Source organism: Octopus bimaculoides, chromosome 4 (genome assembly GCF_001194135.2).
Source record: "Octopus bimaculoides isolate UCB-OBI-ISO-001 chromosome 4, ASM119413v2, whole genome shotgun sequence".
In the NCBI taxonomy this organism is placed as follows: domain Eukaryota; kingdom Metazoa; phylum Mollusca; class Cephalopoda; order Octopoda; family Octopodidae; genus Octopus; species Octopus bimaculoides.
In genome coordinates, this window is record NC_068984.1 from 122,808,592 (window position 1) to 122,831,221 (window position 22,630).

The 22,630-nt window shown below is 37.1% G+C and overlaps 1 protein-coding gene across 44 annotated transcripts in view; it reads left to right on the forward strand.

Annotated features, from left to right (window-relative positions):
- The window catches only part of LOC106871604 (titin), a 454,558-nt gene that overhangs the window by 149,729 nt on the left and 282,199 nt on the right, over positions 1-22,630 (forward strand). For all 44 annotated transcript variants that reach the window (XM_052967415.1, XM_052967425.1, XM_052967440.1 and 41 more), the window contains exons 2-3: positions 1,804-1,905; positions 22,403-22,501. In XM_052967415.1, coding sequence (XP_052823375.1) covers positions 1,804-1,905; positions 22,403-22,501 — 201 coding nt within the window. The remainder of the gene's footprint in view (positions 1-1,803; positions 1,906-22,402; positions 22,502-22,630) is intronic.

A 22,630-nucleotide genomic window follows, 5' to 3' on the forward strand; every position in this document is an offset into this window, starting at 1 on the left:
ATGCTACAGGAGTTTCAAGCTCTGATATATAAATATATAGAGTGACAGTATGAGATTCAAATGTGTCCAAAATCTAAGTTATATTAGATATATTAATAAGCTCTCTGTCTTTCTCCATATATGTGTGTGTGTGTGTGTGTGTGTGTGTGTGTGTGTGTGTGTGTGTGTGTTGATTACTTTCATATGTAGTACTCAATACAAAATAAGATCAATGGGTCTTCAAGTACAGTTTGACTGCATCTGAGGATGACCAGGTATTGTAACAATCCTAGTGGAAAATATTGGATAATGTATGTACGTATGTATGTATACCAACTGTAAGTTCTGCAATGCCAATTACTCATTTCATGTGATTAATTTTGATCTTCTGGGTGACTGACTCAGTCATGTTAAACAACATTTTGCAGTGAGTTAGTCAGATCCCCTTATGTTGTGAGTTCAAATCTTGCTGAGGTCTACTTTGCCTTTCATCCATTCTGTATCAATGTTAATAAGTATCTCAACCATAATCCTCACCCTCAAAATATATTTCTCCCCTAGCAAATTTGTGTCCATGTACATTTTAGGAATTCTTGCTTTGTGTGTGTGTGTGTGTGTGTGTGTATAATTATCATTTACCTAACATCTCCTTTCCATGCTTTCATGAGTCAAACAATCTGTTCAGGCAGATTTTCTACAACTAGATACTCTATATATGTGTGTATGTATGTATTAATAATTGTTTTTATGCATGTTCTATATGAAAACAAAAATTTAACATTAAATTGAATGATCATTCATATTTCTTAGTTGAGTACATATTATATTTTACAAGGAAAAGGTTGCATATTGAGAACTCTTTTATTTTCCTTGTTCATACATATTTACTAAATATACACATGCATACACATATATATAACACATACATGGTGAATGTTTGTTTTATATTGTACTCTCTCTTCTAAATCCCATATTGTGTTGTAATGTAAAATCCTTGTTTTCCATATGGTACCTGTAGGGATAATTAAGAATAAATATATGGTAGAATAGTCAGAATGTTGGGCAAAATTGCTTGCAATATCTAGTTTCATTGCCTTGCATTACTGTGTTCAAATCCTATCTAGATTATTTTCACCTTTCATCCCATGGGAGGAGGCAAGATGAAAATTAGTATCAGTCAAGTACTGGGTATGATTTAGAGGTGGGAACCAGGACCCGTATGACTTTTGACTCTTATCTTCCCAAAGAATTATAATCTTCTGCTTATATTCTAAGTTCAAATTCCACCAGGGTCGATTTGCCTTTCATCCTTTCAGGGTCAATAAGTACCAGTGGAACACTGGGGTTCAATGATGTCAACATACCCCTTCCCCTAAGCATTTTGCCCATCTTTATATTCTGAGTTCAAATTTCACTGAGGTAGACTTTGCCTTTCATCTTTCTGGGCTTCCATTGGGCTTGCTGGCCTTGTTTCAAAATTTGAAGCCATTATTATTATTATTATTATTATTATTGAGCTGGCAGAATCATTTGCATACTAGACAAAATGCTTACCAGTAATTTGCCTGCTGCTACGTTAAGTTCAAATTCCACCAAGGTCAACTTTGCCTTTCATCCTTTTGGCATCAATAAAATAAATACCAGTTGAACACTGGGGTTAATGTAATCAATTCATTCCCTCCCCCAAAATTGCTGCCCTTATGGCAAAATTTATTATTATTATTATTATTATTATTACTACATTCACTATAATTAATAAAAGTTTTTACTGTTGTGATTCAAACCAAACGTTGTTTCATCTTATATTTTATTCTTCTCTTGCAGAGTGACGGCAACTCAAGCTTTTTGCGGGCAGCGCGGGATGGGAATTTGTCAGAAGTGTTGGAATACCTGAAAGGTAGCACCGATATCAATACCAGTAATTCAGTAAGTACTTTCATTATTTTCTAATCACTTCGTAGCTTCTCTGTCTCAATCAGCTGATACTTCACTTCTGACTAATACTATAGTAGCACTTGCTATGCTGTACTGCCAGCTGTTCCAACTGCAATAGCTGCTGAGGCTGCAACTACTCTCCGCTAGTTGCACCTAGATGGTGCAGCAATAATGGTACTGTTGCCTGTTGCAGCTGTAAAACTAGCTGATAGTGTATCTATGTGTGTGTGTGTGTGTGTATATGTATGTATGTATGTATATATATCTTGTACACATAGTGGGTGCAGATGTATATTAATGATTGAACAGACATGGTTAGTCACATTCAAGTAGTGCCCATTTGTCTTGTTTACCTTGGACTACATTGTTTAAGACTAGCTTATGGATTAAGAGACATTTAGCTGCTATTTCTAGCAAGTCCGTTGACCATGCAGATGTTCTCTCATTGGTTCATGTATTAATGCTCATGTATATAGATGGATGTAGTATAGTTATTACTTCCATCTCTTCTTGAGATTTTACAACTAGCTACTTTGCTTTTATATGTATGTATGTATGTATATGTATATGTATATATATATATACACGCACACACATTTTCAAAATACATCTCAATAGTAAAAAATTGACTGTGTTTCTCTGTCCTGTAGTCAATAACAACAACTACATAGACACACCCACATATACATACAAGTGCATGTTATGTTCCAGCAACTTCAACCAGCATTGCTTAATAAATAAATCTATTCACAACCTGCATTTACTCTGAAATTGTTTTGCAGTGGACTAGACAGGAAGTATATTAGATTTACCACCCAGAACTATTCATCAAAATGCAAATTAGGTTCTTGCTGGTGTCATTGTGCTATGCAGATCAGCATGACATCTGACTCTCTGCTTATTCCAGTTTTACCTGATTGAGTCTTTTTTTTTTTTTTTTTTTTTTTTTTTTGTCTTACCTTGCAGTTGAGTGGTTGAAGGATACATGGCTTTAAAAACAATTCTTTCTAGACAAAAGAAATATTTTTTTAATGTGTTAAAAAGTTAATTTATTGTTTGAAGAAATATAATGTTAATTGAAAACATTTTTTTTTTTGTGTGTGTAGTTTTTCTCCGGCTTACCTTATATGTTCATGCTTTCTGATTCCTCTTGGATTAACTGTATTACTAACATAGATTTAGAGAGAAAAGTTTAATACCTGTGAATCTTAAAGTTTGATGTTTGACATTGTATTTTGTTGTTGCTTGACCTCAGGCCAACCCTGATTGAGCAGACTTACCAAGTGATCCAACACTGAACAACCTATTCTTTTTCTTTCCCCCCACTTACAATGTATCTAGGACTACATTATCTAATGTGTTCTTCCATTTTTAAAAAAAAAAGCAGGATGTCATTTGAGTAAGGCTTGGCTACTTCTAATTCTAACAGGTCAAGAGACCCCGTAGGGGCTCCTTTGTTTGCTTTTCATTATGCTTTGTTGTTAGACATTGCAAAACTAAAATAAGAAATGAAAATCCTAGACTTCAAAGAACCCATTCATGTTCTGCTTGAAATGTTGGAGCTCCCTTTCATAGAACACGCACGTATTTTATGAGCTAAAGCTCGACAGACACTTACTCTTCTTCAGTTCAAAAGAAATATATTTAGATATCAGATTTCCTAGAAATGTTTTTGATATATTCATTTCCCATGAGGAGTGAAGAATCTAAAACACTTAGGGGCTTCTGTTAAGAGAGAAAGTGTTGTCATTTTTGGTTGCAAAGTAGTTACTAGCTTCCTTGAGTTCCAGATTTTGCCATATATTTAGTTAATATCAGAATCTGAAGAATGGCAAGTAGAGTGGAGATAATGAGGATTCTAATGAGTTGATCACATAACAGACATGTAATTTTTAGGGGTGTTTTCTCCCTATCATTCCCCTTTGTTCATCCTCCCTGCCCTCGATTGACAATATTGCTTTATTGCTGTTGTTGTTCAGTCTCTATTCACCCCACCAATCATGAGAACATGTATCCTGACTTATTAATTACCATATATGACTTATTACATTATTTAACATACCCATTCCATATTTAAAATAGTAGGGTGTTATTTGGAGAAAATTTTGCTACCACATAAATGCTTTTTATTGTCTCCTTGGAGAGGGCATGATCTTTTCAGTTTCCCTTATATTTAGAATTTTTTTATCTCAGCATATATCAAAACAGGAGATTGGAAAAAAATGTTATTATTTATTACTATTACACATATTTCATTTGCTAATAAGAGTTATAAAATTATACATGTAGAAGACTCAGCTATGGGTGGTGATGCTGCTGTTATTCCCCCTATCAACCGGTCATCCACTGGCTTTGTGCCTTCAAATGATGTGGTATGAAATTACCCTTACTTGAAAAACAAGGAAGGGTTAGAGACAAGAAGGGTATCCAACTGTAAAACAAACACCTCAATAATATGTTTATCTTACGCATGCTGGCATGGAAAAATGGATGTAAAAACAAATAGATAATCCTATATTAGAATCTAAGCCATGATAAGTTTGTAGTCATGTGAGTCAGTTATGATGATGGTTTGAATGGTATGTCGAGGAGCTGTTTCTCTTATATACTGGAATTCCATTGCAAAGTTTGAAAAGCTCCTGGCTTCTGGTGAACATAGTAGAGTTACTTGCACAGTAGTTGTATAATAGTGCAATGGTATGGTAGATATAGTGTGTGATGATGATTATATAATAGTGGATCAAAAAATTTGTAGAGTCATCACAGTTGTTAGATAGAATACCTCACAGTGTTTGTTCTGATTCCCTACATTCTGAGTTCAGATTCCATCATGGTTATGTTTGCATTTCATCTTTTCAGAGAGGTGGTGGTGGAGGGAGGTCAATAAAAAGAAATACCACTCCTGAGCAGGGATTTGGTGGAAGTTTTAAGAATGTCAGACCAAATGTCTTGCAGTATTTGGTTCTGTTCTTTGCCTCCTGAGTTCAAATCCTGCCATGGGTCTACATGGGACATTGACTTGATCTGTTGCCCTCTGGCACAGTGATTCTCAACAATTTTTTTTTTTTACCCATAGACCACTTTGATCCTTATTTTTCCTCTACTGCCCCCCCCCCACCACCACCACCACCACCACCACCAATTGCTATTTAAAGTTTTGAAAAAACCCTCTTTTATTTCTTATAATGAAATATTATTAGGAATTGTATAAAAGAAGATTGTCAGAATTGTTAAAATATTTTGTGTAGTGTAGAAGTTTAGCCAATTTCTTGTACATGAGATTTTAACAAGATCTTATATGGACTGCCAAGGGTCATATGGACCTGGTTGAGAACCACTGGTCTAGCATCATAAATGCCTTGCAAGCACTCGGGCCATTTCTAACAGGTGGTGTAATCTTGCAGAAGATCTCTCGTTGACTTTTTATATCTTTTCGGTGGCCATGACAGTGGTGATGATAGTGATGGTATTCTTTTTTTTTGTTTTGGTCATTTGACTGCGACCATGCTGGAGCACTGCCTTAGGGGATTTTAGCTGAATAAATCATGTGCATTGGTGGGTAGCGCTGGAGATTGTAGGTGACACAGTGGGTACCACAGTGGTGATTGGTGTAATTTTTGGTGTGGCAGTGATAGCACATGTGGTGATGTGTGACAGTGGCGGTAGTGTGTGTTGTAGTAATTGATGATAGTGTTCTTAGGCATAGGGGTGGGTAGATGATGACAGATGTAGCGGATGGTGTGATAGTGGCGGTATTTTAAATAGTTGGTGATGGAAACAAACATATGTCTAGCAATTACTATGGTGATGATGATGAATATATGTATATTTTTTTCCCTACTTTTCACTTCTTGTTTTTCATTTAAATTTTAAAACAAACAACAACACGAAAAGCATAAAATAACATAAAACTTTTGAACTTGATGTTATTTTTGTAATTGTTGTTTTAAGACAAACAAGTGTTTTCTTCAAGACATCTTGTTTCTATGGTTAGTGGTGGGGTGGTGGTAATAATGGTGGTGGTGGTGGTGATAGAGATAGTTTGTCTATTATGTTCACATCTCTGTAGAAATTTTGCTTCTGTGTTCTTCAACAAATGTACTACAAGTGTGTTACAGTTGCATCCTTTCTCTCTTCTTTTCTTTCTTTCTTTCCTTCCTTTATTTCTTCCTCTTTTTCTTTCTCTCTCTCTCTCTTCCTCCCCCCCCCATCTACCTCTCAGTTATTACCAACAGTTGCAGTAACACACATACTCTTATACGCACCCTCACATATGCACTCTCTCTCTCACACACGCACACACACACACACACACACACACACACACACACACACACACACACACACACACACGCACATATACAGCAAGCAATGCCATACATTGCTTACCAGTGTCGGTATCCGAGATCTCCATCATAGCTACTGCCGCTGCTGCCACCCCTGCAACAACAACAACCACCACCACCACCACCACCACCACCATCATCAATGCTTGATCTTACTAATGTCAATAGAATTACCTCTCTCTCACTCTCTGTCTCTCTCTTCTTTCTAGCCTAGCAGGTTACTGTGACTGAATCATCGCTCAATACTGCACTGCCATACTCCGCTGCTCTACTGGCACTCACTCATTCAGTCTCCCACACACTCTCTCACTACCACCCTCTCTTTCTATATATCTACACACACACACACACACACACACACACACATGTACGCACATCTTATCCCTTCAACTCTCTCTCTCTGTTTATTGATTGTACAATGGTGATACAGTAAAGAGGTGTTCTAATGAACCTGACATGGTTTAGCTCTGACTACTACACTGGTGTATTACCATCACCACCACCACCACTACTACCAGCAACACCACAACCACCATCGCATTAAACACAGCCATTGTATACATTGATGTGTGCCACTAGTGTACATTATACATTGCCACTACTGCACATTACACATTGCCACCATGCATTACACTCTACTACCACATGTTACACACTGCCACCATGCCTTACACACTTCCACCACACTGTCACATGTTACTATCGCCACATGTTACTCTTTTCCACCACATGTTACACTCTACTACCACATGTTACATATCACCATCATGCCTTACACACTGCCACCACATGTTACTACCACCAAATGTTACACACTGCCTGACACATTACACAATACCATCATGTATTATATGTTTCCACCACATGTTACACACCACTACTATGCATTACATATATCCCTCACAAACACGAACTATGTTACGTGTCACCATCACACATTACACAATACCATTTCTACGCACTATCAAACTACCACTCTGCCAAATACTGCCCTACTACTACATACTATTTCTGTATCTCACGGTCACAGACTACACCACCACCATCAGAACCGCTGCATGAATACCACTACACTGCCGGCAGTACATCACCACACTACCGGCTGTGTATCACCACCACTGCATAAATGCCACCATACTACCAGCGGTACACCATCACCACCATTACACCTCCGTCAGCAACAGAACATTAATCAATATATAGGACAGACTGTTGCAGTAAACAAGTGTTGATATGTGAGTCACACTTCTGCACACACACACACACACACACACACTGTCCTACCTTCCTCTGCCGCCTCTAATGTATTGATCGGCAAAATTACTGCAGTGATAGATGCAAGTGTAGCTTGTTCTCGTAGTGCACCTTTCCTGGTGCAGCTGGCTGTGGATTCATGCTCGAACAAATAGCAGTTTTTGCTCTACTGCGGGAGACACAGATGAGGTTGGCGGCGGTGGTGGGGAAGTGGAGTGGTATGCAGTGTGTGTCAATGGTGGGGGTTGGGGTGAGGTTTTTCTGATGGTGGTATACAGGGTTGGATTGTAGTGGTGATGGTGGTAGTAGTAATGATGGTATGTAGTGTTGGTAGTGGTGGTGGTGGTGGTACTGATGATGGTATGTAGTGTTTATGAAATGTTATGTAGTGTGGGTGTTAGTAGTAGTGGTGATGGTATGTAGTGTGGATGCTAGTGGTGATGGTGGAATGTTGTCTGGGTGTTGGTGATAGTGGTGACGGCGGTATGTAGTGTGGTTGTTGGTGGTAGTAGTGATGGTGGAATGTGTGGGTGGTAGTGGTGATGGCGGTATGTAGTGTTGGTGATGGTATACAGAGGTGATGATGATAGCATGTAGTGTTTGTAGTGGTGATGGTGATTGTATGTAGTCTCTGGTGGTGTTGGTGCTGGCATGAAGTAGTGTTGGTATTGACAGTGGTAGAAGGTGTGTCGTGGTAGTCTATTTAGCAGTGTATCTAGTTAGTGCTGTGCTGTAGTGATAGTTGTCATGTTCTTGGACAAATAGAACTTTGAAGTAGAATTAGGTAACACGTCTTTCCTCTTCTACTTGTTTCAGTCATTAGACTGCAGCCATGCTGGGGCAGCGCCTTGAAAACTTTTAGTCAAATGACTCAACCCCAATACTTTGTTTTGTAAAGCCTGGTACTTATTCTATTAATTTCTTTTGTTGCACCGCTAAGTTACAGGGGAATAAACACACGCATGCATATATGATAGTCTTCTTTCACTTTTCATCTGCCCAGTCCACTCACAAGGCTTTGGTCAGACCAACGCTAGAGTGGAAGACCTTGCCCAGAGTGCCATGCAGTGGGACTGAATCCAGAACCATGTGGTTAGGAAGCAAACCTCTTACCACACAGTCATACCTGAATGATTTAATTAACATTTCAAGACAGGACTAGTCCACCAGGCCAGGACATGCCAAGAGTTTGAGCTTTGTTGTTATATTTCCATTTAAATACAGTCTTTGTTTCAATTAATTTTGCCAATAATAAAGAATTTGTTAAAATGACATTGTCATTATTTTAGCTGGTGTTTGAACATAAATTAATATGAAATTTTGTTGGAAAGTTTTAACTGAGATCATGGTAAAGCTGGGAGTTTGTATCATAGAATTATGAGTGGTTTCAAATAGATTGGTAACAAATGGGTGCAAACATTCTCTATTTATTAAAAAAAAAAAAAAGGAAAAAAGGAAACAGTTAACTGAGGGAAATATAACCACAAATATTGGAAGGTTAAATGAGTAACATAGAAGCTTCCATTTTGATTTGTAAATATTTTGTTGGTGGTATGGGGCAGTCATGTTCAGTAAGATGTCATTCCTAACTGAGCAAACCTCTGATTAAAAGCTTCCCAGCTGTGACTTTGTATATTGAGGGTTATGCTGTCTAAAGTATCCTTCTTTTGTTAAGACAGTAGGATATCATTTGAGAGAGATTTGGCTGCTGTTTCTAGCAAGTCAAGTGATCATATAGGAGAGGGTCCTCTTTGTTGGTTTGTATTTGGTGAGATATGTAAAATAGAATTTACAACCTACATACTAATTGCTAGTATCCCAAATGACACACAATAATCCTTACTTAGGATTAATTTGGCACATTATAATTATATATGTGTTTGTGTGCACGCGCACTCATGATTTAACAGACCCCCAATTTAACAGATTTCAGATTTAACAAACCAGATATGAATAATGATTTCTGAACTAAGCACTTAGCCAATCATTTTGAGGGAAAGGGAGAGTGGTTGATACCATTGGCTTCTATACTTGTCTGGTACTTTATCAACCCTGAAGACCAGTTTATTTCATTTCATTTTCTTGCAAGTATCATAAAACTTCCTCCCTTTGTCTAACACTTAATTCAGGGCTGTTTGGTAAAAGCATATAGTAGTTGTTGTTTTTTTGTTAGAATATAAAGGATACTTTGAGGTGAGGGTTATTGTGTTTGTGAATTAAATGTCTCTGTGTGAGGCAGATGTCTTACTTGTCATAAACCAAAGGCTAGTGACTGACCAAATTTTTTGAATATTTCCCTAACATTGCTTTGTGTGTTAGAGAGAGGGCAGGGAAGACTTTCTTTATTTTCTATTACTTTACCAGACTAATTAATCGGACTTATCATATTATCAATGTAATTAGTGGTTCACATTTGCAACTACATGTTTCCAACAAAAGCTTTGTGTCTATCTCTCCATACAAAGAACAGACTGTATGATGTGCATGGAAGGAGTGATGCTGCCACATGATAATGAGATATGGATAATGATTGTGGAAGTTCTGCTGGTTTGGTCTTACTGCATGTCACCATGGGCAAGTGTCTTCTACTATAACCCCAGGCTAACCAAAACCTTGTGAGTGGATTTGGTTGACAGAAACTGAAAGAAGCCTGTTCTGTGTGTATATATTTGTGCCTCCTTATCTTGGTATCACATGATAGTTGTAGACGAGTGTCACTTGTTTTCATACAAGCAGTGTCGTTTGTTTCAAATCTTTCTTGTAAACATATCCAGCCATGTGGTAAATATTATCTTGCTTGGAAAAGAAAGGAAGGACTGGCTACAGGAAGGGCATAGGCCACAGAAAATCTGCCTCAATGAATTCTGTACAATGGACTCAAAATGAATGATATGGAGCCTGGAGAGAAAGGAGTTGAGAATGATCTGTTGCTGGATGTGATAAATTGCATGAGAGGTAGAACATAAGTCGGATGAGAGAGTAGCTGGGCATTAATTGTCAATGTCTTCAGTCTTGGAGAGCCTGCAAAGGGCTCTCAGAGATCTAGAATTACCTGACCTACCAATGGCAAGTGTCCTCTCCAAGTTGTATTCTTTGACCTATGGGTGCATGCCAAGAGTAATCTGTCGGGCCCTACTCACCACTCTCCCTCACCTTTCAACAAATTTACTGGAGAGCAACACTGCACTGTCTACTCCATCTTTCTTTCTAAGTGGAACTTGAAAAAGTTAAGGACTTGATCCAGGAGAAAAGTATTTGATTCAATTTTTTTAGTTATATCCACCATACAACCTCTTCCTCCATAGCCACCAGCCACAGGAAAACTGCCTGCCCAGTGAAAGAAAGGTGGTAAAGTGATATTCATGATGGAGTTGGCCAATAATCAGAGCCATCCTACAGAAGAAAAAAACCCCCAGCTGTTCAACAAAATTCTACATGTCAGCAATACTCAGACACCGAATAAGGCCTCCAGAAAAGTTTCATTGCTCTGCATGTGTCTCAAACAGCCTTTGCTGACTATCCTTCAATATTGGTAGAGTTTATCTCAAACCAACAATGGCCCCAGTACCAATGTCAGGCCAGGAATTTCTGAGATATTCATAGTTACTGGCTGAAAGAGAAGTTGAATGCCAGTGTTTTTCAGTGTTTCCCAGAGAATGTCACCACCCTTCCCAACAACCAGTCCCCTGTAGAAAGCCTACATGGAAGTTTCAACAACAACATTATCTGGCTTGTGGGAGCACAGGTAATTTGGAGACAACATACAGATGTCAAACACCCAGATTTTTATTGCATCATTTTAGCTGTACTTTACTAATGAACAGAGGCCAAATGAATAATAAGATTACTGATCTGAAGGTTGTGGATTCATGTCACATAGAAAACAGTTTGTTGTGTCTCTGGATGACAAAATACTGAACATCCAATTACCCAAATTTACCATATCTGTAGCCTTCCTGGGATGAGTTACATGGTGTAAATTGGTGCCCTTAACTTAAGACCAGTTGTCCCAAGGCTACAGACAACTGAGATAAGCGCTTAACTATGTGAATGAATACCTGATCTTTGTGAAAGGATTAACTTAATAACTTTTAGTGAATAGGATTTACAACCACAAAAATTAAAGCTGCTACTGTGTCTTCTCTAATGATGGGTATAACATCATATATTAACCTTTACTGACTTTTTTTAGAATTTTATCAAATTTTTTTTTTCTTTTTTTCACATTTCATGCATAATTCTTTTCTGCCACAAATTTTTTTATAAAATTGTTGTAAAATTATTAATTCTCTTAAATCCTATTATGCTTTAACTATCCTATCAATCACTAAAATTGCATTTTTTTTTCCTGTTGTACCTGTTCAATATCTGGGTGTTTGAAATTCATATTTGATATTCAGGTTTCCATGATAGCTGGATGCAGTAGGTTTTGTTGAATTTACACATTGTTTATCATCTTAGCAGTCATTATCTCTTCCTCTCACAAAACCATTCAACTGTGAAGTAGGAAGTGGAACTGGTTTTTAACCTGCCAGTTTGTGGCAAGCACAGTTGTGTTATTCAAAGAGGTATAGCACAAGGACTGACCAAATGATGAGTAATCCATATTCCCCATTTGTCCCTTGTATTGTCCCCTCTTTGTTTAACCCTTGTGGTTTCAATAAAATCACCATAGTACATTAACTGCTCTACTTCATTGTTAATTATTTCTGGCCCCTTAAAGTACATCCTTTAGTGGAGACTTTTATTTGGTGCCATAAAGGAACCTTGAAATTGTTGCTGGTTAGTTGGTACCATTTAAATTGAACAGACTTAGTGATCAAAGATATTCTGGTTGTGACCATTTTATCTTTTATTTCAAGCATAATGTAATCTAAAACTATGTTGTCTAATAGGACCTTGCTTTTTAAAATAGTAAGAAAGAAAGTTGGATGTTATTTCTTGTATGTTGTGTGTCTATGTAGAAGCTCCCCCATTGACTTATGAACCAGCATTGTTCCTACTGTATGGAGTTCAGATCCTGTTGTGGTTGACTTAGTACTTTCTCTCTTCAAAGGTTTAAGAAATAATTAACAGAAAGTGTGATAGAATTCAGATGTGGGATTTTTAAAACTGGCTCAAATTTGATGGCTCATTACCTTAATGACTTGTAATTTCATTAAGTCTTTGTATAGCAGATTTGTATTGGGTTTAAAGGAAAAGGAAGGAAGCTAGTGTCAAAAGTAAATTATGTTTCTTCTCTGTAGACTAGCACCAGTAAGGACACCAATTGTATATACCAGTTCTTCCTCTAAATCTAAAAAGTTAAGCAAGAAAACCTTGGAAATATTGTGACTTGGGTAAAACAAATTTAGAAGAATTATGCCCTAATCTGTGACTATGGTAATTGTTTCTGCCAAAATTTTTATGATATCTATAACAATGTTGAATGATATCTGCTTTACAAGCCTTTGGTTCACAGAACACTTCACAGGATCTTTGTTGTTACCTAACATCAAAAACTCTCTCATTCCTGGAAAATCTAACAAAATGTAGAGAAGGAAAATATAAGTCGTGATTGTCTATGTGGTTTAAAAAATATATAGTTAATAAAATTTGTAAAAAAAAGATCAAGTAAGTTATTTTGTTGTGTGAAGAATTGAGGTGTGGCAAGGCTTGTCTTTGAATTAAATGAAGAATATCTTGGACAATGTTATAAAAGAGGCTTGCAGGATATGGTAAAAACATTTTTTTTTTCTTAAAGGGTGGGGGATTTGTCTAGGAAAAGAAAATTAGTGATGGTCTATAACCACAAAAATAATTTGGTTAATAAAATTTCTAAAAAAATAAGTGTGGGTGTTGTAAGGAGAGGTGAACGAGTTCTACCATTTTAGGCAGGGTCTTTCTCCTAAGAAATTTTTAAAAGTATTATTTTTACTCTTGGCACAGCTTCTACCAGCATCAACACATTTTGCTTTTTCTTATTTCTATACATTTCTGTCTTCTCACAACTCACTCTTCTCTCTGTACTTTTTTTTTTTTAGGACTTTTCAAGTTTGTTTTACACCCTTACATTTTTGCAGTTGTACAGATTCCTGTACAACTGCAAAACTGTCTGTTTAGTTTTCTACCCCTTATACATCCATGTCTTGGCACACACCCTCCTACAAACAAACAGTGTTGATACCTGTCACTGTTCCATTTTCTCTGACACACTATCCTTCCATTTCCTCTGATATTATGCCTTTTGCTCTGTGTGTGTGTGTATGTGTGTGTGCGTGTGAGAGAGAGAGGTGCTGAAGGTTAATTTGTGGATACAGAATCTCATGAATTAGAAGACAAGGGACTGCAGCAAATTGTGTGATGCTGCACTGAAGAAGACATTTCAAACCCAGGCATGCATGAAAAAACAACCATAAAATCATGATGATATATGAAAGAGAGAGAGAGAGAGAGAGAGAGATATCATTTTTATACTTTCACCTCATTTCTTCTTTCCCCTCTCTTTCTTTTGCTACATTGTTTTAGTTGTGACATGTCACAAGCCACATTACCTGGTCTTCTCCCCACCTTACCATTCTTCCATTATTCATCACTATTTCCCTAACACATTTCTAACCATTTTTCTTCTGCAAAAGGCTCAGCCTGAAACATTCACCTCATCTCATGGTACACAGACTTCTGCAGTGATAATTAACAGACAAAGAAGCTGAAATAAATATTAAAAAAAAAGATATTGAAACTATGCAAGAGATATGATGCAATATTTCTGTGGATGATGTCTGAAGCTGGTAATAGAATATATCTGTGATATATTCTTCATATGTATCTACAGATGCAATACTTGGACACATCATCAGTGTTATATTCTGGAGTTACTGTGTATTTTGGGTCTTACAACATACACACACTGATGTTGATTGGGTCATCTGGATGAATCTGTACATACGTTGTAAGTACTGAAACACCTTGTGACTCCTTGATACAATACTGATGTTGCATCTAAGTATTGAATATATAGATGTATGTAGGACCAAACATACCGCAGATATATTCCATCACTAGCTTGTGGTACTTTTACACCTCTCACATTGACAGAATGTATCTATGGTATGCTTGCACTATTTTATCTCAAGGCTTCCTTAAGGAAGCTGTGAGAAAAAGTTGTGCAAGCATACCTGAGAAATTTGGTCTGCACAAAAGACTAGATGCAGAATTAGGGCACATGGTAAGAGGCTGTGTACTGCAGAACTACCCAATCCATGCCAGCTTGAGAAAGTAAACATGATAGTAATTACCAGGAGAAGTAGGGGTTACCTAATGAAATGTGAGATACACCTTAAAGTCTTAACTGAAAGGAATGACACAACAAACATTGTCAGTAGAGTTATGTCAATAGTTGTATTGTCGCTGTTTGCCAAGATTGAGATTCCTTCAGTAGCAGATGTCTATTTTTAATAAACTGAAACTAGATACTGAAGATATATCATCTCATAGTCTTATTAGCCGCCACAAACAACGTAAGATTAGCCATCCTGTCTTCATAGAATGTTGTTCTCTCACACAGTTTGCTGACGTTGAATGTGAGTGCTGTGCCATGCTTTTGGCAAATTGTTTGGAGTCGTTCATGCTTTGATACAAACAGAGGTTGTTGTTTTTAGCAGACAACGTGTATGAAGGCATAAGGAGGATCTTGTTATTTATTAAGGCCACTCCTTTTCTTCCAGCTTTGTATCTAGAACATTTTATAATTGTTATTGCTTACCTCTTGTATAAACTTTCTCCCCGTTATTTTGCTATCAGAATAAATAATTTATTCTCTCATTAGCAATCTCCTTTATATAGATTCTTGTTTTATTTATATCGTTTATTCATCAGTTTAGTTTATGACTTGAAGAAACAGCTACAATGAAGAAACAAAAAAGAAAGAAACGAGAGACTCGTTACTTTCTAAAGATTCCATAATTAGTGTTTGTTTTCTGAAAACTTAATTGAATTCTCCGTCTCCTCCTTTCTCACCCTCTCCTCTTTCACCCTCTTTTTCTCTCACACCTTCTCTCTCCACCTTGTGATAGGAAATTTTGAAGCCTGATGATTAAATTTGTTATAGCATAGCTTTTCTCTATTACACTCTACTAATTATGTAACTACAGAGTGTAACTTAAAGGTTTGTGGTATACAATTGCCCCTCTGTATCTGTAGGATATATTACAAATGTATAAAACAATTGAGATCTATGTAACAGCTGTGTCTTGACAGTCCTGTTACATTGACATTCATGTCAGTGTTACACTTCTGCAGTGTAACAGTCCTATAGAGAGCTACAGTTACCGCCTTAATGTTACTCCACTGTTGTGTAACTATGACCTGAGGATGCTGTTACATCTGTTATGTAACCATACATTTATAAAGATATATAACTAACCACCCTTAGGTAATCACCACCCACTCTCACCACTACTAATGGTATGTGATGCTGTCTTTTAGCTGAATGCTTCAAGATGTCTGCAAAACTGATACATCACTTGGAACTATGTTAGGTTGGCTACTTGCCTCTAATAGGCTACAGAGGCAGTGGTGGTGTTGGTATCAAGAATGATAAGGTGTGTATTCTGATAGTGATACTAGGACTGTTGGTAGCAGATGTGGTGTTTTTTGTCATGGTGGTGATGGCAATGGTGATGCTGTTGTGTTGCATGTAGTCTTGTGCTGTTGGCAGTGGTAATAGTGGTAGTACTGCTGCTGTTTTGTATTAGTAGTGCATTAGAATAGTGGTTATAGTGTGTTCAGTATAGTGTGTACTAATGGGTAATTGATAGCAATGTTGTATAGTAGTATTGTGTAATGTGGCATGTGCTGATGGTACTGTGTAATATGATCATAGGACTAGGTTACTGTTTGTTGCTAAGCTCCAGGTCACTCCTGGTCAAGCAGACTTTGAATCAAAAGGTCACCGGCTTTGATCATTCTATCATTTTTCAGTCATAATGTATCTAACATTACATTATTCAACGAGTCCTTCTTGTCTTTCAATGATAGTAGGATATGATTTAAGAGAGATTTGGTTGTTATTTCTAGCTGATTAAAGTTCCTTCATTGGCTCAAAGTATTAGTCTTGATAGTGATGTTGTGTAGCCGTCTCTGGGAGTAGGATTGGTCAGGCTGCATTATTCGATGTGTCCTTCCTCATTTTTCTTTTTACTCTTTACCTGTCCTGTGTATCATCATTGTCGTTTAACATCCGCTTTCCATGCTGGCATGGGTTGGACGGTTTGACTGAGGACTGGTGAACCAGAAGGCTACACCAGGCTCCAATCTGATCTGGCAAAGTTTCTACAGCTGATGCCCTTCTTAATGCCAACCACTCTGAGAGTGTAGTGGGTGCTTTTACGTGCCACCGGCATGAGGGCCAGTCAGGCGGTACTGGCAACGACCACATTAAAAGGTGTTTTTTACATGCTACCTGCACAGGAGCCAATCTTGTGGCTCTGGCAACAGCCACACTCAAATGTTTTTCACATGCTACCAGCACATGTGGCGGTAAGGCGACTCTGGCAACGATCATGCACGAATGGTGCTTTTTATATGCCACCGGCACAAGAGCCAATCCATCAGTCACATCAGCGATTCGCAAGCAAAGTTTATTTTCCAATGAATGAGGGGTACTCATAAGTGGGCTGGTTACATCCCATGTTCGGATGTGTTTTTAACGTTCCACTGGCACGAGTGCCAATCAGGCAGTACTGTCATCAGCCACATCAGCGATTTTGATTTCATTTGCCTCAATGTGTCTTCGCAAGCAAAGTTTATTGTCCAATGAATGAGGTGTATTCATAAGTAGGCTGGTTACACCCACTGGCATAGGCCACGGGCTATGGTCTCACTTGGCTTATCAGGTCTTCTCAAGCACAGTGATAAACAGAACATATTTTCCTGGCATCTATGCATATATATGATACATATTCCCATTTTTTTTTTTAACCACCAAAATAAGTTTGGACTTACAAAGTAAAGTTTTATTATAACTCAGAACATATGAAATAAGGGCTAACTAAAAATCTGAAAACAAACATGGACATTTAGGACAAACTTATGAAAATGCTTCAGACAGGCAAAGGGTTAAAGAAAGTAGGGTACAATTTGATAGAGATATAACTATTATTTCTATCAAATTAAAGTTCCCTCATACACTTAAAAGATTAAGTATTGATAGTGATGTTGTACAGCAGTCTCTGCAAGTAGGACTGGTTCTGGTTCTGAATTGTGGTGATAGTCGTGGTGTCATGTATTGTTATGATGGAAGTAAAACTAGTGGTGCTGGTGTTTAATGCTATGATAATAAATAGTAGAACTAATAGCAGTGTGTGGTGGATGGCAGCAGTAGAACCAGTGGGATTACATAATGATAAATGAACTATAGAATTTTCCAATCTAATTAGCAATTTATCTGCTTCCACAATCGATAACTGATGGCTATTGTGCTAAATTACAGACCATATAATGTCACCACCATCCACCCCACTGCCACCATTATTATCATCATCATCATCATCATCATGTTCACCTTTCTTTGCCAAAATGGATTGGATGGGTTTGTTTCAACAAAGCAGTCTAACCACTTGTTATATTACATAAACACACATGTGCATATATATATATATATATATATATATATATATATATATATATATATATATATATATATATATACATATATATACACACACACACACACACATACATTCTCTCTCTCTCTCTCTCATCATTCCTGTATGATGGGTTGTCCTCTCTTTGCTGGTTTCGTCTTCTCACCTTCACTATCTCTCTCTTTCTCACTATATTTTTCTATTTATTTGTCTACACAATCACTAACGGACATCTGTATTATTATTATTATTATTATTAAGAAGGCAGCCAATTGGTTGAATCGTTAGCACACTAGACAAAATGCTTAGCTGCATTTCTTTCCAGCTTTACATTCTGAGTTCAAATTTTGCGGAAGTTAGCTTTCAAAGTCGATAAAACAAGTATCAATCAAGCACTAGCATTGATATTATGAACAAGCCTCTCTCTCTCTCAAAATTCCAGGCCTTGTCCCTATAGTAGAAAAGATTATTACTATTATTATTAGCACTGTCAAGGCTAATAATGATAATAATATACTGACAGAATAGTTTGAGCATCAGACAAAATGCATTGCAGTATTTCTCCAGTTCTTTACATACTAAATTAAAATTCCAGTTGAGACCAACTTTACTTTACAGCCATTTAAGATCAATGAAATAAAGTGCCAGTCAAGTTTTGAGTTAATTTAATCAGTGAACTTCTCTCCAAATATGTGTTGGTCTTGTTTCTTTCAAAAATGATTGGTAATACTGTGACATCACTGCAAGCTGTTTTATATCAGTGAGATTGATGTCATTGCTGTTTCTCTTGAACCTTTATAAATAACCACTTGTTAGAAAGACATGGACAGGGGGGAATTCCAGAAGCCTGTTTTGGGACGGTGCAGTGATTAGTGTTGGACTCAGCTAGGGGGATGAGAGAAGGAGAGACAAATGGGACAAGAATGCTCAAGTGAAGGTAGCATGAGCCCTGCCAGCTCTTTATAGTAGCAGTAGAATTAACAGAGACGAGACTGCATGCTTTGTGAGTGAAAGGCTGGAGCATGTCTGTGAGTGATGATTTTATATCGGCCATTTGGAAGGCCCTTTTCTGAGGTGATCTGTATGCAACAGCAGCAACATCATCCCAGATATGAGAGCAATACTACAGAGCTCCTCAGCAGAGCTTTGTAGGGTATCAATAATTGTTGCTTGCAATGGTGAGATAGTTTGTTTATTGGAGGAAATGTTTTTACTGTAGGATGTTTTCTATTATCCACTCACCTGTGAAAATAGGGAATAGTTTGATTTTTTTTTTTTTAAAGAAGTGTTATGAATACGTTAATTAGAACATGTAACTAGTAATCAAGTGCCTTAATCTCATCTCTTTTGAGTCTCATTAACCATTATACTTCAGTAAAATATTTTCAAATTTCTAGCCTCTTTAATCTATGTTTGATGTTTGTATAGTCTACATAGCATTTTTAGTTCCTATTATATACTGATGCGCTATTGTATATACTAATTTCAGACAGTAAAAGAGTAACGACCCCTCTAACTATTACTTGAGCTATGTTTCTATCACTTGAGACTCTCAATCTATTCTAATCAATTGGGCAACTGCCATCCTCATCGTAATATTTTTTTTTACTGCTGTTGGGAGCAGTAACCCTTTGTCTTTATGTAAATGACAGGTCTACATCTTATGTGGCCTATCATGTTATCTGAGGTATGAGAAGTTTTGATAGAACACCAGCACTATGTAGTTACTGGGTGACTTTCCTGTTACATGGTTGAATCATTTCAGTCTCTTTACCAACATTACCTCAGCATTAATGTCTTGTCATGTGTAGAGCGTTTCTTATGGAAGTACTTCTACACCTGTTTCATAAGGATACCCTTAGTATAGACCATAACCACTGCATTTCAAAACTTTTAATCTTGAGTTCATCTCCAGATTTTAGGGTCTACATTTTTGAGGTAGATGAATATTCACACACACACACACACACACACACACACACACACACACACACACACACACACACACTCTCTCTCTTTCTCTCTCTCTCTCTCTCTTTCTCTCTTTCTCTCTCTCTCTCTCTCTCTCTCTCTCTCTCTCCTAAACACAGAACTACTGCATAGTTTAGTGAACAGTATAGTCCCCACCCAGACAGACATGATACACCTGGAACAATAAATCTGTGGGTAACACCCAGTCATTTGACTGACTGCCTACATCATGCCATAGAATTATTTTGAACTCAAGTTTTATAGATATTTATATTCAGAAATTAGACACAGGAGGATGTCAGTAGACTGGAGTACAACATAAGGTAAGATAAATAGATGAAGATAAAAGTACAGAAATATTATATTACAAGTGAAATGAATTGGTTTCAACCGCTAATGAAAAATGTTATGGAGTTGGGGTACAGAGAACTCAGTGAACTCCTCCCTATAGTGTGAGGTTAGGCATGTTTTCACCAATACACATTAAAATATTGTGAGCTAACAAGGGAGCTTGTCTCTAACCCTGCAAGAAATAGCAGTGAAGCTTTCCCTCCACCTAAATTGCACTCGTAAGGAAAGGAAAGGACACATTCAGTAATATTATTCAGTTTGGATTCATTGTGTCTGTATAGAAGGTGGGTTGCTCACAGCTAGGATATCTTTGTTTTATGAGCTTGCTGAATTAGGTTTCATCAGGGGTTAACCCTCTAGCATTCAGATTTCTCTGTAAATTGTAATATTTATTTACATTGATTTGAATTATACATGCATTATCTTGTTGCTCTGAGATTTTGATGATATGATTGCTTATTTTTAGAATGACATTAAAACATAGGCGTGAGAGGTTGGAATCCAGCTGATTTGAACATAAAACAAGTTGAATATTTTGGCTGGATGTGACCGGTTTAAATGCTAAAGGGTTAATAACATCAACAGTTACTGTTTTCCACAGCTGTTGTCTCTTCTTTTGAGGGATTTTTAACACTGATACAAGGCTCTAAATTTTAGGGAAAGTGTATAGTGGATTACAGTATTTGATTACATAAGTCCCAGTATTTTCAAACTTCTAACCTATCTAATCTTTGATGTTTGTATAGTCTACATAACATTTTTAGTTCCTGTTATATACTGATGAGCTATTGTGGATACTAATTTCAGACAGTAAAAGAATAACAACCCCTCTGACCATTACTTGAGCTATGTTTCTATCACTTGGACAACTGCCATCCTCATCATAATGGGTGCAAGCTGATACATATTTTTTTTTACTACTGTTGAGAGCAGTAATACATCTTATGTGGTCAATCATGTTATCTAAGGTATGAGAAGTCTTGGTGGAACACCAGCACTGTGTATCTAAAATAAGAAAGCCAGGTTCACATTGGCTAGTAGGAAGTTTGCTTCCCAACCACATGGTTCTGGTGCCACTGCATGGCACCTTGAGCAAGTGTCTTCGACTATAGCCTTGGACCAGACAAAGACTTGTGAGTAGATTAGGTAGACAGAAACTGAGAGAAGCCCATCATGTGTGTTTGTGTTTGTCCCCCACCACCATTGCTTGACAACTGGTGTTGGTGTGTTTGTCTCCATGACTTAGCAGTTCAGCAAAAAGACCAATTGAATAAGTACTAGGTTTGAAAAAAATGAATACTGGGGTTTATTCACTTCTCTTAAAATTCTTCAAAGTAGTGCTCTAGCATGGGAAATGGACTGGTGATGAGGATGATGACGTCATCATAATAGTAGTAGTAGTAGTAGTAGTAGTAGTAAAAGTAAAGAATAGCATTTATTCACTCTGCAACTGAGATAACAGATTTGCAGGTTTAATTGACTTAACTGTCCCAGTATATGACTGGAACTGCTCTGCAAGGAATTCATCTCAGATAAACTTTATTAGTGCAACCAAGCGCCTGATCTTCGATGCTTTGCAAGTATGACCTCATTGAACTTTATAGTTAGGGGTCACAGTTGTTATATAGTCCTAGTTCAATCCTGACAAAGACAACATTCCAGTCTCTCTGATTTTATTTATTTATTTATTTGTTCATTACAGAATATATCTAAGACTACAATGTGATTCTCTTTTTAAATTGACAGGCCATGATTTTCAGATTTAGCTTCTGTTTCTAACAAATAAAGTAGCTCTATAGAGGTTTCCTTCCCCTCTTGTCTTCTTAATTTTATTTTGTGTCCACTATTGTAAATTATACATTTCTTCTTGATATTTCTGTTTTGTACTATCAATCAATGATAGATGATCTAATAATCTTTTTTTACTTCTTCTTCTTTCAGAATGGCCTCAACGCACTCCACCTCGCTTCTAAGGAAGGCCATATTAATATTGTCACAGAATTACTGCGAAGAGGAGCAAATGTTGAAGCAGCAACTAAGGTATTTTATTTTAAACATATGGTTTAAACCATTATCATAACATCTTTCTCCTGCACACACGTGTGTGTATGTATGTGTGTGTGTGTGTGTGTGTGGTTTTCTGTCAGTCTCAGTTGTTCAGTCAACTAA